The sequence below is a fragment of the Calidris pugnax genome, unplaced genomic scaffold (genome assembly GCF_001431845.1).
Source record: "Calidris pugnax isolate Ruff unplaced genomic scaffold, ASM143184v1 scaffold371, whole genome shotgun sequence".
Lineage (NCBI taxonomy): Eukaryota > Metazoa > Chordata > Aves > Charadriiformes > Scolopacidae > Calidris > Calidris pugnax.
Window position 1 is genome coordinate 920,322 of NW_015091373.1, and position 12,657 is coordinate 932,978.

At 53.3% G+C, this 12,657-nt stretch overlaps 1 protein-coding gene across 1 annotated transcript in view; it reads left to right on the plus strand.

The window, feature by feature from the left end:
• Nucleotides 1-12,215, plus strand: part of UBQLN4 (ubiquilin 4) — a 13,906-nt gene extending 1,691 nt beyond the window's left edge. The window contains exons 3-11 of the mRNA XM_014961357.1: nucleotides 2,709-2,914; nucleotides 3,263-3,525; nucleotides 4,819-4,977; nucleotides 5,907-6,132; nucleotides 7,155-7,294; nucleotides 7,740-7,823; nucleotides 8,459-8,574; nucleotides 9,216-9,393; nucleotides 11,535-12,215. Of these exons, the coding sequence (XP_014816843.1) occupies nucleotides 2,866-2,914; nucleotides 3,263-3,525; nucleotides 4,819-4,977; nucleotides 5,907-6,132; nucleotides 7,155-7,294; nucleotides 7,740-7,823; nucleotides 8,459-8,574; nucleotides 9,216-9,393; nucleotides 11,535-11,687 (1,368 nt within the window). The 5' untranslated portion in view covers nucleotides 2,709-2,865 and the 3' untranslated portion in view covers nucleotides 11,688-12,215. The remainder of the gene's footprint in view (nucleotides 1-2,708; nucleotides 2,915-3,262; nucleotides 3,526-4,818; nucleotides 4,978-5,906; nucleotides 6,133-7,154; nucleotides 7,295-7,739; nucleotides 7,824-8,458; nucleotides 8,575-9,215; nucleotides 9,394-11,534) is intronic.
• Nucleotides 12,216-12,657: the final 442 nt, after the last annotated feature.

A 12,657-nucleotide genomic window follows, 5' to 3' on the forward strand; every position in this document is an offset into this window, starting at 1 on the left:
GTGTGGGGGGGGGGGGGGGGTGCGAGGGCTGAGGGTAAACGGATGATGTGAATAAATGATGGTTTTCTGCCCCATCAGCGACTGAAGGGAGTCTGTGGGAGGCCTGAGTGCTGCTTTTGGGGGGGCTGTGAGTCGGGCAGCGGTGGTCTGGCAGGAGAGCTCTCCCCCTGCCCTGGCTTTGCCGTGGGGTTTATCACTCAGCCTGTCCTTTCCACGCGTTACACAGGGCCATAAGTCTGTGACAAGTGTCTGAGGGGGTTGACTCTTCTTTAACACAACTCGTGTGTGTCGTTTTGCGTATTTTGAGCCTTTATAATTTAATGATTATGAAAGAACCCATTGGAACTTGTATCAAGTTCTAACAAAGATAAGGTGCTGTTAACAGAAATTGCTTTCCAAATGAATTTGTGTCGAAGTTGAGACAAATACCCAATTTTTCTTTGGCTTTCTATCATTTTTCTGCTCTAAGCCTGTGCTCACGCTCTCTTGGGTGCCACAGGAGACACACCACACATTCAGGGCACTCTCTATAGGGCAGAGTGGTGTTGCTGTGTGGTACCTATGGGCACGTCTGCGTGGGCCGGTGCAGAGAGGTGGCACAGGAGGGGGGAACAGTTGCTGTATTTCAAGTGCAGCTACATTTTGATCTCAACACCCCCTTCACCACCCTTTTCTCAGCCTGATCGGACTTCCCTTGTCTCTTTGTGCAGTTCTGCTGTCCCCTGGGAGAGCTGCTTTACTGCCTTACTCGAGATTAGCGGTTTGATTTTTTTCTTTTTTTTTTTTTTTTTCCCCCCTCTTCTTTTTTCACAAAGACAAGGGTGTGTATTGTCAGGTTCTGCAGGAGGGCTCTCTGGACTGTGCAGCTCCAGGCAGCCTGATCGTCTGGTGCTGTTTACCACTGTCCCCACAGCGAACTGCGGTACTGGTGAACCATTTCAGAGGGTAAACAAGAGAGCTGTCCTCAGTTGCTCCATTATTTTTTTTTTTTTTACTGCTAATAGTCATAGATAAGTGCTTACTGAAGACATTACAGCCTCTTCCTGTGCTGAGAGAGAGAAACCAAGTGACCTTTCTCCAGCTTCCTTCTTCCTTTTTTGTTCAGCTTCCTTTTTGTTTTGTTTCCCCACTCTCTGTCTCCCTCTCGGTGGCTGCTGGTTTTCAGCAGTGGTCAGGTGAGTCTGGAAAGTGGGCAGGGACCTTCAGGTTTGATTTTTAAACTCCTGGAATAAGAGTGAAAAACAAAAACGAGTTAAGAGAAAGGAATCATTCTTGGTTTGAGGGGAAAAAAATAATAATCAAGAAATCATTGTTCTGTTTTACTTGTCAGTGGCATAATAGCATTATTTGAAGGGAATAAAGTGAGTTTTGTGGTCTAATTTAATGTGAAAGCTCTTCAGCACTAGGTCAGGACTCACTGCCATGACTGCAGATGCTTGGAGAGTCTTTAAATGTTCTCTTTCAAATTCCTGTGAAAAGTTCTGTAGAGGAGATGTGATTACAAGGTGCTACTTGGGTTGGTTTATTTGATAAAGCCCATGTCCAGCATCTGCTACGCTGTGGGTTACGGCACAGGATCTGCATTTGTGTGTTAAAAGAAGCTCTAGTCAAGGTGTGTTGGACGGAGAAGCTTTGAGTGGAAGGAATGGCCAGGGGCAGAGATGTGAATTCACAGCTGAGCTGGCCAGAAATGTTCTGTAGCTTCATGGAGCAGGTGCTACTGGCCTTGTGCCTCAGTTTCCCTCTCTGTGGAGCATTGCTGATACTTAGCTTTGCCCCCGGGAGCACTGCTAGGAATATTCAGTGCATGGGAGGATTTGCAGAAAAGCAGCTTCTTGTTTACCCCACGCACGAGCCCCGCTGTAACCTCCTGTGGTTTCTGAGGCAGCAGCAGGAGGATTTTCCTGTTTGGAGCAAACTCATTGCTCAAGGATATGGCTGAGGTAAATAGTTCAGTGTGATTGAAGGAAGAGCTGGATACAACCCGGGGTAGGACCAGTCAAGCCACTTTGTGTGGGCCAGGATAAAATGTCCCGGGCTGTTTTGCATCAGGATGGGAGGCAGATCCCAGCAGATGGAAGGCATCTGGGAGCGCAGCTGTGCATCCGCGCGGGCAGGAATGGAAGCAGCCAGGGCTGGCTGCTGTGGGGACAACGGGGGGGCTCCAGCAGTGTGGGGTGCACCGTCCTGTGTCATAGAATCATCGAATTGCCCAGGCCGAAGGGACCTCCAAAGGCCATCTAGTCCGACCTCCCCACAGTCAGCAGGGACACCCCCAACTAGACCAGGTTGTCCAGGGCCTCGTCGAGCCTCACCTTGAATATCTCCAGGGAAGGGGCCTCAACCACCTCCCTGGGCAACCTGTTCCAGTGCTCCACCACCCTCCCAGTGAAGAACCCTCTCCTCATCTCCAGTCTAAATCTGTTCCCCTCCAGCTTGAAGCCATTGCCCCTCGTCCTGTCACTGCAGGCCTTTCTAAACAGGCTCTCCCCAGCCTTCCTGTAGCCCCCCCTCAGGTACTGGAAGGCCGCTATTAGGTCTCCCCGGAGCCTCCTCTTCTCCAGGCTGAACAACCCCAGCTCCCTCAGCCTGTCCTTGGAGCAGAGGTGCTCCATCCCCCTGATCATCCTTGTGGCCCTCCCCACAGAGGCCTCTGCTCACTGGTCTGGAGTCTCAGGAGTTTAATGCCACCTTTTGTTTCTTTGCAGGGTCCAAGATTCAACATCTGCTGCTTCTGCCCCCAATGCTGCTTCTGCCCCCAGTGCAACCCCTTCTTCTCCTGCTGCCCCGTCTCAGCCTTCCACCTCCAGCAGCACCGGGTCCGACACGGGGAGCGGCAGCAGGCGGAGCAGTGGGTCGGGGACCATGGGGGGCCATGGAGACGGAGGCCCTAATAGTGCTACATCCATCCTGTGTAAGTGGTGGCTGTGAGGAGTGATGGCTGTGAGGAGGTGTGACGCCAAAGAAGGATTTCCTGGGCTTAGACCACAGAGTTCTTGACCCTTGCACTTGTCTGTGCTTGCTGTGGGCTTTGCATGAGTCGCTTCCAGCAGCCTGCCTCGGTTTCCCTGCTCAGGATGATGCCAAAGCCCTTGTTGAAGCATGCGTAGGGGTTGTCCTCCCTCAGAGCTGGCTCCAGTGGGAGTATAGGGTACCCCTCGATGAGTGTGGGTGCAGTTTGGCTGATGTCCTTGTCCTCTTTTTGCAGCTGCCGACAGTTACTGACTCACGCCTCTCTCCCCGTGTGTTGTTCCCTCTCCAGCTGGCTTTGGTGGCATCACTGGGCTGGGCAACCTTGGGATGGGCTCTGCCAACTTCATGGAGCTCCAGCAGCAGATGCAGCGGCAGCTGATGTCCAACCCAGAGATGCTTTCTCAGATCATGGAGAATCCCTTGGTGCAGAACATGATGTCTAACCCTGACCTCATGAGGCAGATGATCATGGCCAACCCCCAGATGCAGCAGCTCATGGAGCGAAATCCCGAGATAAGCCACATGCTGAATAACCCGGAGCTCATGAGGCAGGTGAGTTGGTGATGCCAGGGCCTGCTTAAAGCACGTTCAGGAGCATCTTTGTGGACCAGCTTCAGCGTCTGCTCCCCAGAGGGAGTGTGTAAATGCCAGATCGGTGATTTTTAGACGTTTCTTCCTTCCTGCTGTGAGGCCCCCCCCGCAAACAGATGGTGGTCTTGAGTTGTGTGAATGCTCATTACTCAATCCACGTACCTGCAACTCTTATCTCCCTCTCAGGGCTATCGAATCCATCATGTGTTGGGCAAAAGAAGGATCTGCTGGGATCATCCCAGTGTGCTGCATATGAGTCTACGGTGTTCTGATTCAGCATTAAAAAAAAAAAAAAAAAAAAAAAAAAAAAAAAAAAAAAAGCAGTCATGGAGAAGAGAAGTGAAGCTGCTGCAAAAGCTTTTTATTTCTCTCTATTTCTCTTGGTAGATTAAGTGTAGACTGCAGAGCTGTACAGTCAGGATTTTACTGCCTGTATCAGCAGAGAGCACTAGTTGTAGGCTGGGATCCTTGAGGTCAGGATTTTCTGTCCCATCCCGGAGCAGAGAGGAGCAGCCTCGGAGGGCTGGCTGTCTCAAAGCTCAAAGGGTGATCAGAAGGAAGCATGAGGGATGAGTGAGACCCTGAGTGTTAAATAGCCCTTGGCAGAACTCTGCTGTTCCCCCAGGAAGACTTGTCAGGAGGTCTCTCTGGGTTGTTGCTGAATTAACCTCGTTTCCATCTACTTCTTGGTTATCTTTCTTTCACCTGTGTTGCCCGTACATGACATTCCGGAGCTGCAGGACTAAATTGTGAATGGTCTGTACTTATGCAGCTCCTCAAATGAGCTCTGGATGTTCTTTCTTCAGGGGAGACCCATCAGAAGTCTGGAGAGGGTGAATTGCTTGGGTTTTTTTGAAATGGGAAGGATCCCATCCCTTCCACCTTCTCGGTTTTTTGAATGTAGTCCATCTACTTTGAGTGGGAACATATGGGTGTTCAGTGTTTGGATGTCCCGATACTGCTTAGAAACAAAACAATCTCATCCAGCTGAATTGAGGTTGAGAAGGAAGAGAGCTGAGCAAGGATGGGAGGAGCCAGGATCCCTGGGCTCTCTTTGCTTGGATAAATGATCTCTCTGCTCTCTGGCTGTGAAACGGGTTTAATTATACTCTTTCTTCTGGGAGCTGAGATTTAACTCTTTCAGTGCTTAGCTGTCAGATCAGCAGAGTACCGCCGGGCTGCTGCTTCTGAGCCACTCTGGCCTTCCATGGTGCATGTGGACCTGAGCTTTCTACGTTTTCCTCCTTCTCCCAGACGATGGAATTGGCTCGTAACCCTGCCATGATGCAGGAGATGATGCGGAACCAGGACCGTGCTTTGAGTAACCTGGAGAGCATTCCAGGGGGATACAACGCCCTGCGCCGGATGTACACGGACATCCAGGAGCCCATGTTCAGCGCAGCCAGGGAGCAGGTAGGGGCTGAATTCCCGGGAGTGGGGTGTTGTGTGCTCTTTCCCTGACCCCCGTGTTAACGGGACAACCTTCCCCAAGCGTGGCTGTTAACCCCTCCTGCTCTGCACGACGAAAGAACGTTGTGCGGTGCCTGGCAGCTGCTTTTATTACGTGGTATCTGAGCAGAGACCTGCCCTGGCCCCTTTGGTCGCCGAGCAGGCTGGATGCCAGCCCTCACCGAAGCAATGGCCCCGTGGCTTCGTTAGCAGAGCGCTCTGCTCTCAGCCCGGCGTCCTGTCTTAGCTCAAACCTGACGCCTCTGGATTGGAGCTGGCTGGGATCCAGCTGGCTGGAAGCGCAGGAGGAGTGAGCGCAGGTCTGTCTGCAGCAGGCTGTGCAGACATACTCCAGTCTAGCATTACCTACTGGTATGTCCGGGTGCTGGTTTTACATGGATGGTTTGAAGCCCTGCATTTGGGAGCCAAATCTAGGGCTGTGGCCACTTCTTGAGCCTGGTCTTTTTTCTTTTTATAGAATCATAGAATGGTCCAGGCCGGAAGGGACCTCCAAAGGCCATCTAGTCCGACCCCCCCGCAGTCAGCAGGGACACCCCCAACTAGACCAGGTTGCCCCATCGAGCCTCCCCTTGAATATCTCCAGGGAAGGGGCCTAAACCACCTCCCTGGGCAACCTGTTCCAGTGCTCCACCCCCCTCACAGTGAAGAACCCTCTCCTAATCTCCAATCTAAATCTGTTCCCCTCCAGCTTTTCCCCGAGTGAAGTGTGTTGTGGATCCCAGATTTCTCAGGAGGCAAATCACAGCACGTGTTCAGCAAATTCTGAGCCGGATGAACACGATCAGCTGTTCCCTACCTCATACGGTGGTGGGGTTAGGCTGACGTTCTCTATGAGGGCTAACTGATGATGGCTATTTCTTCTTTTTCCCTAGTTTGGCAACAATCCTTTCTCTTCCTTGACGGGGAATTCTGATAGCTCGAGCTCTCAGCCTTTGCGGACGGAGAACCGGGAGCCGTTACCGAACCCCTGGAGCCCCACGCCCCCCGCGTCCCAGAGCCAGGCGCCCAGCAGCGAAGGCAGCACGGGCTCGGCCACCACCCAAAGCACACCGACTGTGTCCAACCCCTTCGGGCTGAACGCCGCCAGCATCGGGGCCGGTACGTAAGCGGGAGGGGAACCAGAGGGTGCTGCTGACTGAAGAGATAACCCAGGCTGCTCTCCAGATGGATGGTTCTAGCCTTGTTGCTGGGGGAAGTGTGGCTGGAGCTGCCTGGAGGAAAGAGACCTGGGGGTTCTAGTTGCCAAACGGCTGAATATGAGCCACAGTGTGCCCAGGGGGGCAAGAAAGCCAATGGCATCCTGGCTTGTATTAGAAATAGCGTGACCAGCAGAAGTAGGGAGGTGATTGTGCCCCTGGACTCAGAGCTGGTGAAGCCACACCTGGAGTATTGTGTCCAGTTTTGGGCACCTCAATACAAGAGAGATTTCGAGGTGCTGGAGCGAGTGCAGAGGAGGGCAACGAAACTAATGAAGGGCCTAGAAGACAAATCACATGAAGAGCGGCTGAAGGAGCTGGGGCTGTTTAGTGTGAGGAAGAGGAGGCTGAGGGGAGACCTCATCACTCTCTACAACTTCGTGAAAGGACACTGTAGAGAGGTTGGTGCTGGTCTCTTCTCCCAGGTAATTAGTGACAGAACGAGAGGGAACGGCTTCAAGCTCCAACAGGGTAGGTTTAGATTGAACATTAGGAAGGAATTTTTCACCCAAAGAGTGGTCGGGCGTTGGAACAGGCTGCCCAGGGAGGGGGTGGAGTCCCCATCCCTGGCTGTGTTTAAGGGCCGTTTAGATGCAGTGCTGAGGGACATGGTGTAGGGGAGGACTTTGTAGAGTAGGGGAGATGGTTGGACTCGATGATCCCAAGGGTCTCTTCCAACCTAGACCATTCTATGATTCTATGAAATGGGTGATTTCTCGTGTGCCTGTTGGAGGGTTACTCTGGGAGCTCTGACGTCCCTGCAGCCCTTGAGAGCAAGAAAGTGCTACCATTGCTGTCCACGGTGACATTGGTCCAGGGAGAAGTAAAGGCATTGCTGTTAAATATCTTGTATTTCGGGCATCGCAGCAGTGCTCAGGCTTATAAAAGGTTTTCCTTTCTCTTCCCTCCCCTTTCCCCTTGCAGGCATGTTTAACAGCCCAGAGATGCAAGGCCTGCTGCAGCAAATTTCTGAAAACCCTCAGCTGATGCAGAACATGATCTCTGCCCCTTATATGAGGAGCATGATGCAAACTCTTGCCCAGAACCCGGACTTCGCAGCACAGGTAAAAGTGTTGTGGTTTCCTCTGATGTCAGGCAGGCCATGAGCATGATGCTTGTGATCTGCTTCCATAGCTGGGTTTGTTCCTCTTGCAGAAACCAGAGAGCTGAGTGAATATAGACAGTTTTGTTGTGTTTTTCAATAGTTTGAAGGCAGTCGCAGCCCTGAACCTCGTGCTTTAGCAGAGCCCCTAACAAAAAAGGTGGCTCTCGAAGGGACATGGGAATAGCCCTTCTCTTTGTCCCTGGCCCAGTGGCCTCTATTCAGCGCTGCTGCCAGGAATTGAGCTGTCCTGTTTCAGTCCCCATTAGCATTAGGGGAACGTGTTGAAAGCCCAGGGAGGGAGACAGGGGCATGACTGACTTGTTCTTCGTGGCTTAGTTACGTGGGGCTTAACAGCCGGTGGCAGCAACCCTCTGACCCTCCCTACGTGTGCTGTCTCTTGCTAGATCATGGTAAATGTCCCCCTCTTTGCTGGGAATCCACAGCTTCAAGAACAGCTCCGCCTTCAGCTCCCTGTCTTCCTGCAGCAGGTAAAGGCCCCTCCCTGGCCCTGTGCTGCTCTCAGCCCCCCCGGCTCCAGAGCTTTTCCAGCCTCCGTAGCAAAGGGGGTCGCTCGGCCGCTTAGTCCATGGACCAGGAATCCTGTGGGCTTGGGTGGTTTGGGCTGTGGAAGAGAGGGGTTTGCACAGGGGAGAGAGAAAGGAAGAGCTTATTTAGACAAGGCAACCTAAATTGAGTAATCTACCTAAAGGTGGGCTGCAAACGAGACTAGTTACGCTACGTGAAACCCCCCTGTGGACAGTCTCTCCCTGTAACGAGTCTACAAAAAATTAAACCAACTAATTGTGCTAGAGCAGCTGGTTCACTCAGGTAAATCAAATCACATCACTGCAATTCCAAAGGCATGTGCCCCCCGCTCTGATCTGATTCACCTCGTGCGTGGAGGAGATCTGCTCTAAACTGGGAGGATCTCTGTAGCTGAGCCCTGCAGCCTGGGGACTCGGAGGAGGAACCAGACTCACAGGTTTCCTCCGGCTGCAGGGCGAGAGGGAGAGCTAATTGTTGTTCTGCGCTAATTGTTGTTTGGATTTAAAGCTGGTGGGTCTCTGGCTGCCGCAGCTCTCGCTGTTTGGTACCGCTGTGTCTTTTTTGCCTTTCTTGCCAGATGCAGAACCCAGACTCCCTCTCCATCCTCACCAACCCCCGCGCCATGCAGGCGCTCCTCCAGATCCAGCAGGGACTCCAGACGCTGCAAACGGAGGCCCCAGGACTAGTGCCAAGGTAACGAGCGCTTCGGAGTGGGTTTCTGCAGGCAGGGCTGACGTGCTGGGTACCAGCGGGCAGACTGGCTGTTGATTCATGGAGGAGAGCTGCTTGGGGTGCTCTGTCGTGGGGAGGTGTGTGTCTGTGTGCGCCTGCAGGCCTTGGAGTTACAGCTAATTAGCACTTTCTGCTTGTTTGTGCTTCACGTGGGAAGTCCTTGACCCTTTCTTTTGGGAGGCAAGGTTTGCAAAGCACTTGGTCCCTCCCCCGTCTTTTGTTTGCCGTGTTGGGTATTGGCTGAACTCAAGAATTTTTATCTCTGGAGCACGGGACGGGATGAGATGGGCAGCCAGAAGGCTGGGTGGGCACGCTGGGGGCGGGCTGGGCTGCTGGTCTCAGGCCTCCTGCTCCCCAGCAGCCTGGGTCACGTTCAGTCTCTGCAGCTCCTTTCAGGCCCGTGCCTCTGTTCGGGTTGTGTTCCAGGCTCCGTGTGTGACCAGGGTACAAACGCAGCCTGTTGAATTAACAAAACAATCCTGTAGCACGGGCCTCGAGGAGGGCCAGCCTGGCAGAGCCTGCTGGTTCCCGTGCTGCCCGGCACTCGGGGGACACCCAGCAGTGCCAGCCTGTCTCTGAGCACACCCTGCCTTCCTCTGCAGCCTCGGCTCCTTCGGCGTGCCCCGAATGCCCCCGTCCTCCACAGGAGGAAGCACAATCCCGGAGAACCCCGTTCCCTCCGCTTCGACGCCGGCCAGTGCCTCTCCAGCCGGGGGTGGTAACCCCCAACAGCAGCTCATGCAGCAGATGATCCAGCTGCTGGCCGGAGGCAGCTCCCAAGTACGTAAGGCCCGGCTGCGCGGTGACACGCTGCTGGGGAGGGACATCCAGGGTGAGCTAGAGGTTGTTCCCAACTCACATCCCCCCCAAACTCTAGGGATGTGTCCCTCAAGGGTCCGTGCTGGGACCAATACCGTTTAACATTTTTATCAATGATATAGACATTGGGATTAAAGGCACCATCAGCAAGTTTGCAGATGACACCAAGCTGTGTGGTGGTGTCGATACACCAAAGGGATGGGATGTCATCCAGAAGGACCTGGACAGGCTGGAGAGGTGGGCCCAGGTGAACCTTATGAGGTTCAACAAGAACAAGTGCAAGGTTCTGCACCTGGGCCGGAACAATCCTCACCATCAGTACAGACTGGGGGGTGAGGGATTGGAAAGCAGCCCTGAGGAAAGGGACTTGGGGGTGCTGCTGGAGGAGAAGCTGGACATGAGCAGGCAGTGGGCAGCTGCAGCCCAGAAGGTCAATCCCATCCTGGGCTGCATCAAAAGAAGCGTTGCCAGCAGGTCCAGAGAGGTGATTCTGCCACTTTACTCTGCTCTGGTGAGACCTCACCTGGAGTATTGTGTGCAGGTCTGGAGCCCTCAATAGAAGAAGGACATGGACCTGATGGAGAGGGTCCAGAGGAGGGCCACAAGGATGATGAGGGGGATGGAGCACCTCTGCTACGAGGACAGGCTGAGGGAGCTGGGGTTGTTCAGCCTGGAGAAGAGGAGGCTCCGGGGAGACCTAATAGCAGCCTTCCAGTACCTGAGGGGGCTACAGGAAGGCTGGGGAGAACCTGTTTAGAAAGGCCTGCAGTGACAGGACGAGGGGCAATGGCTTCAAGCTGGAGGGGAACAGATTGAGATTGGAGATGAGGAGAAAAGTTCTTTACTATGAGGGTGGTGAAGCACTGGAACAGGTTGCCCTGGGAGGTCCCATCCCTGGAGATATTCAAGGTGAGGCTCGATGGGGCAACCTGGTCTAGTTGGGGGTGTCCCTGCTGACTGTGGGGAGGTGGGACTAGATGACCTTTGGAGGTCCCTTCTGGCCCAGACCATTCTATGATTATGATTCTCGATGGATTTCCCTTGGCTGTGGTGCTTTATGCCGAGTTTGGTGTCTCGGGGTGGTCGGTTCTTCGGGGTGCGGTGACGCTGTGCGCAGGTTTGGAGCGGAGAGTGGCCGGGATCCTCCTGCACTTGGGCCACAACAACCCCCTGCAGCGCTACAGGCTGGGGGAAGTGTGGCTGGAGCTGCCTGGAGGAAAGAGACCTGGGGGTTCTAGTTGACAAAGGGCTGAATATGAGCCACAGTGTGCCCAGGGGGGCAAGAAAGCCAACGGCATCCTGGCTTGTATCAAAAATAGTGTGACCAGCAGAAAGAGGGAGGTGATTGTGCCCCTGGACTCGGCACTGGGGAGGCCACACCTCGAGTGTTGTGTCCAGTTTTGGGCACCTCAATACAAGAGAGATCTGGAGGTGCTGGAGCGAGTGCAGAGGAGGGCAACGAAGCTGGTGAGGGGGCTGGAAAACAAATCATATGAAGAGCGGCTGAAGGAGCTGGGGCTGTTTAGTGTGAGGAAGAGGAGGCTGAGGGGAGACCTCATCACTCTCTACAAGTACTTGAAAGGACACTGTAGAGAGGTTGGTGCTGGTCTCTTCTCACAGGTAATTAGTGACAGAACGAGAGGGAACGGCTTCAAGCTCCAACAGGGGAGGTTTAGATTGAACATTAGGAAGGAATTTTTCACCCAAAGAGTGGTCGGGCGTTGGAACAGGCTGCCCAGGGAGGGGGTGGAGTCCCCATCCCTGGCTGTGTTTAAGGGCCGTTTAGATGCAGTGCTGAGGGACATGGTGTAGGGGAGGACTTTGTAGAGTAGGGGAGATGGTTGGACTCGATGATCCCAAGGGTCTCTTCCAACCTGGATGATTCTGTGATTCCTTGTCACCGGAGGTACAGAACAGGGACTAACAGCGGAGGGGGGCTGCTGTGCTAAGCCCATGGCGGGGTGGGGGGCATTTTGGCAGGGTGGGGAGCCAGGAGTACGTCAGTACCCTTAAAGCTGAGCTCAGGGTCCCGGCTGAGCCTCTGCTGGCCGTGTCGCTGCCTCCTCTCCTGCTCTAAGGCCTTTGTTCCTTTCCCTCCGCAGGCGCAGAGCCCTGAAGTGCGATTCCAACAGCAGCTGGAGCAGCTGAACGCCATGGGCTTCATTAACCGGGAGGCCAACCTCCAGGCGCTCATAGCCACCGGCGGGGACATCAATGCAGCTATTGAGAGACTGCTGGGCTCCCAGCCCTCCTAAACCCCCCTCCCGCTGCCCCGCAGATGTCAGCACACGCATCCATACACATGCACAGGGGGATCTTTCAGGAAAGCCCACCGTCATTTTCATATCTGACAGCTGTCCATGTATTTAAAACAAAACAAACAAACAAACAAAAGATACAGCTTAACCCCCGACCTTCCTACTAAGTTAAGATTTCATGTTGAAATGCTCTTTAACTGGCTTGTATGTGGATTCCAGTTCTCATCGTGGCCACAGAGACTTCAGATGTGTATTTTTTCCTAAATATGCCCTCTGTCTCAGACACTCTTCTCTCTCTCTCTAGATGGTAGAGGCGATACTTCTAGTTACTTACCTGAATGATTGTGTTTTGAGTAGCTTGATTTTAACTGTACATGATTCCCTCCCCCCAGCCCTCCTTTCAGGCGAATATTTAAAACTTGAGCCAAGATTGGGTTTTTTGGTTATTTCTCCCAGCATCTTATTGGGGATAAAAATCGGAATCAAAGATTGGATCGAAAGAAAAATTGAAATGACCTGGAAATTCCTGCTGTCGTTTGTCTTAGTGTCCCGTTGGCTGAACTGAGCCTCTGGCCCTTGCGTACGGGTGCCCCCGATCCCCCGGGAGAGGGCTGACGTGTGGAAAAGACGCTGGAAGCGTGGCCTTTTTGTGCTCTTGGGATGGTGTAGAGGAGCCTCCGTGCCCTTTGAGGGATCAGGCTTCTTGGTCTTGAACCTGTGTTGGAAGAGCTGTAGGGAAGGAGATGTTCCAAAGGGGGGTTTCTCCCCGTCACGCAGCCGGGGCGGGGGCTCGTTGGCTCGTGTGCTCAGTAGCCTCATTCCTGGATGTGTAAAAACAAAAAAAGAAATTGAGGTGGAAAAAAAAAACAAGAAAAGAAAAAAAAAATTAACAATCTTTTCGCTTCACTGGAAAATGTTGAAGTTCATGTTATTCCCGGTTTAGATCCATCCTTCATTCCCCCCCCCC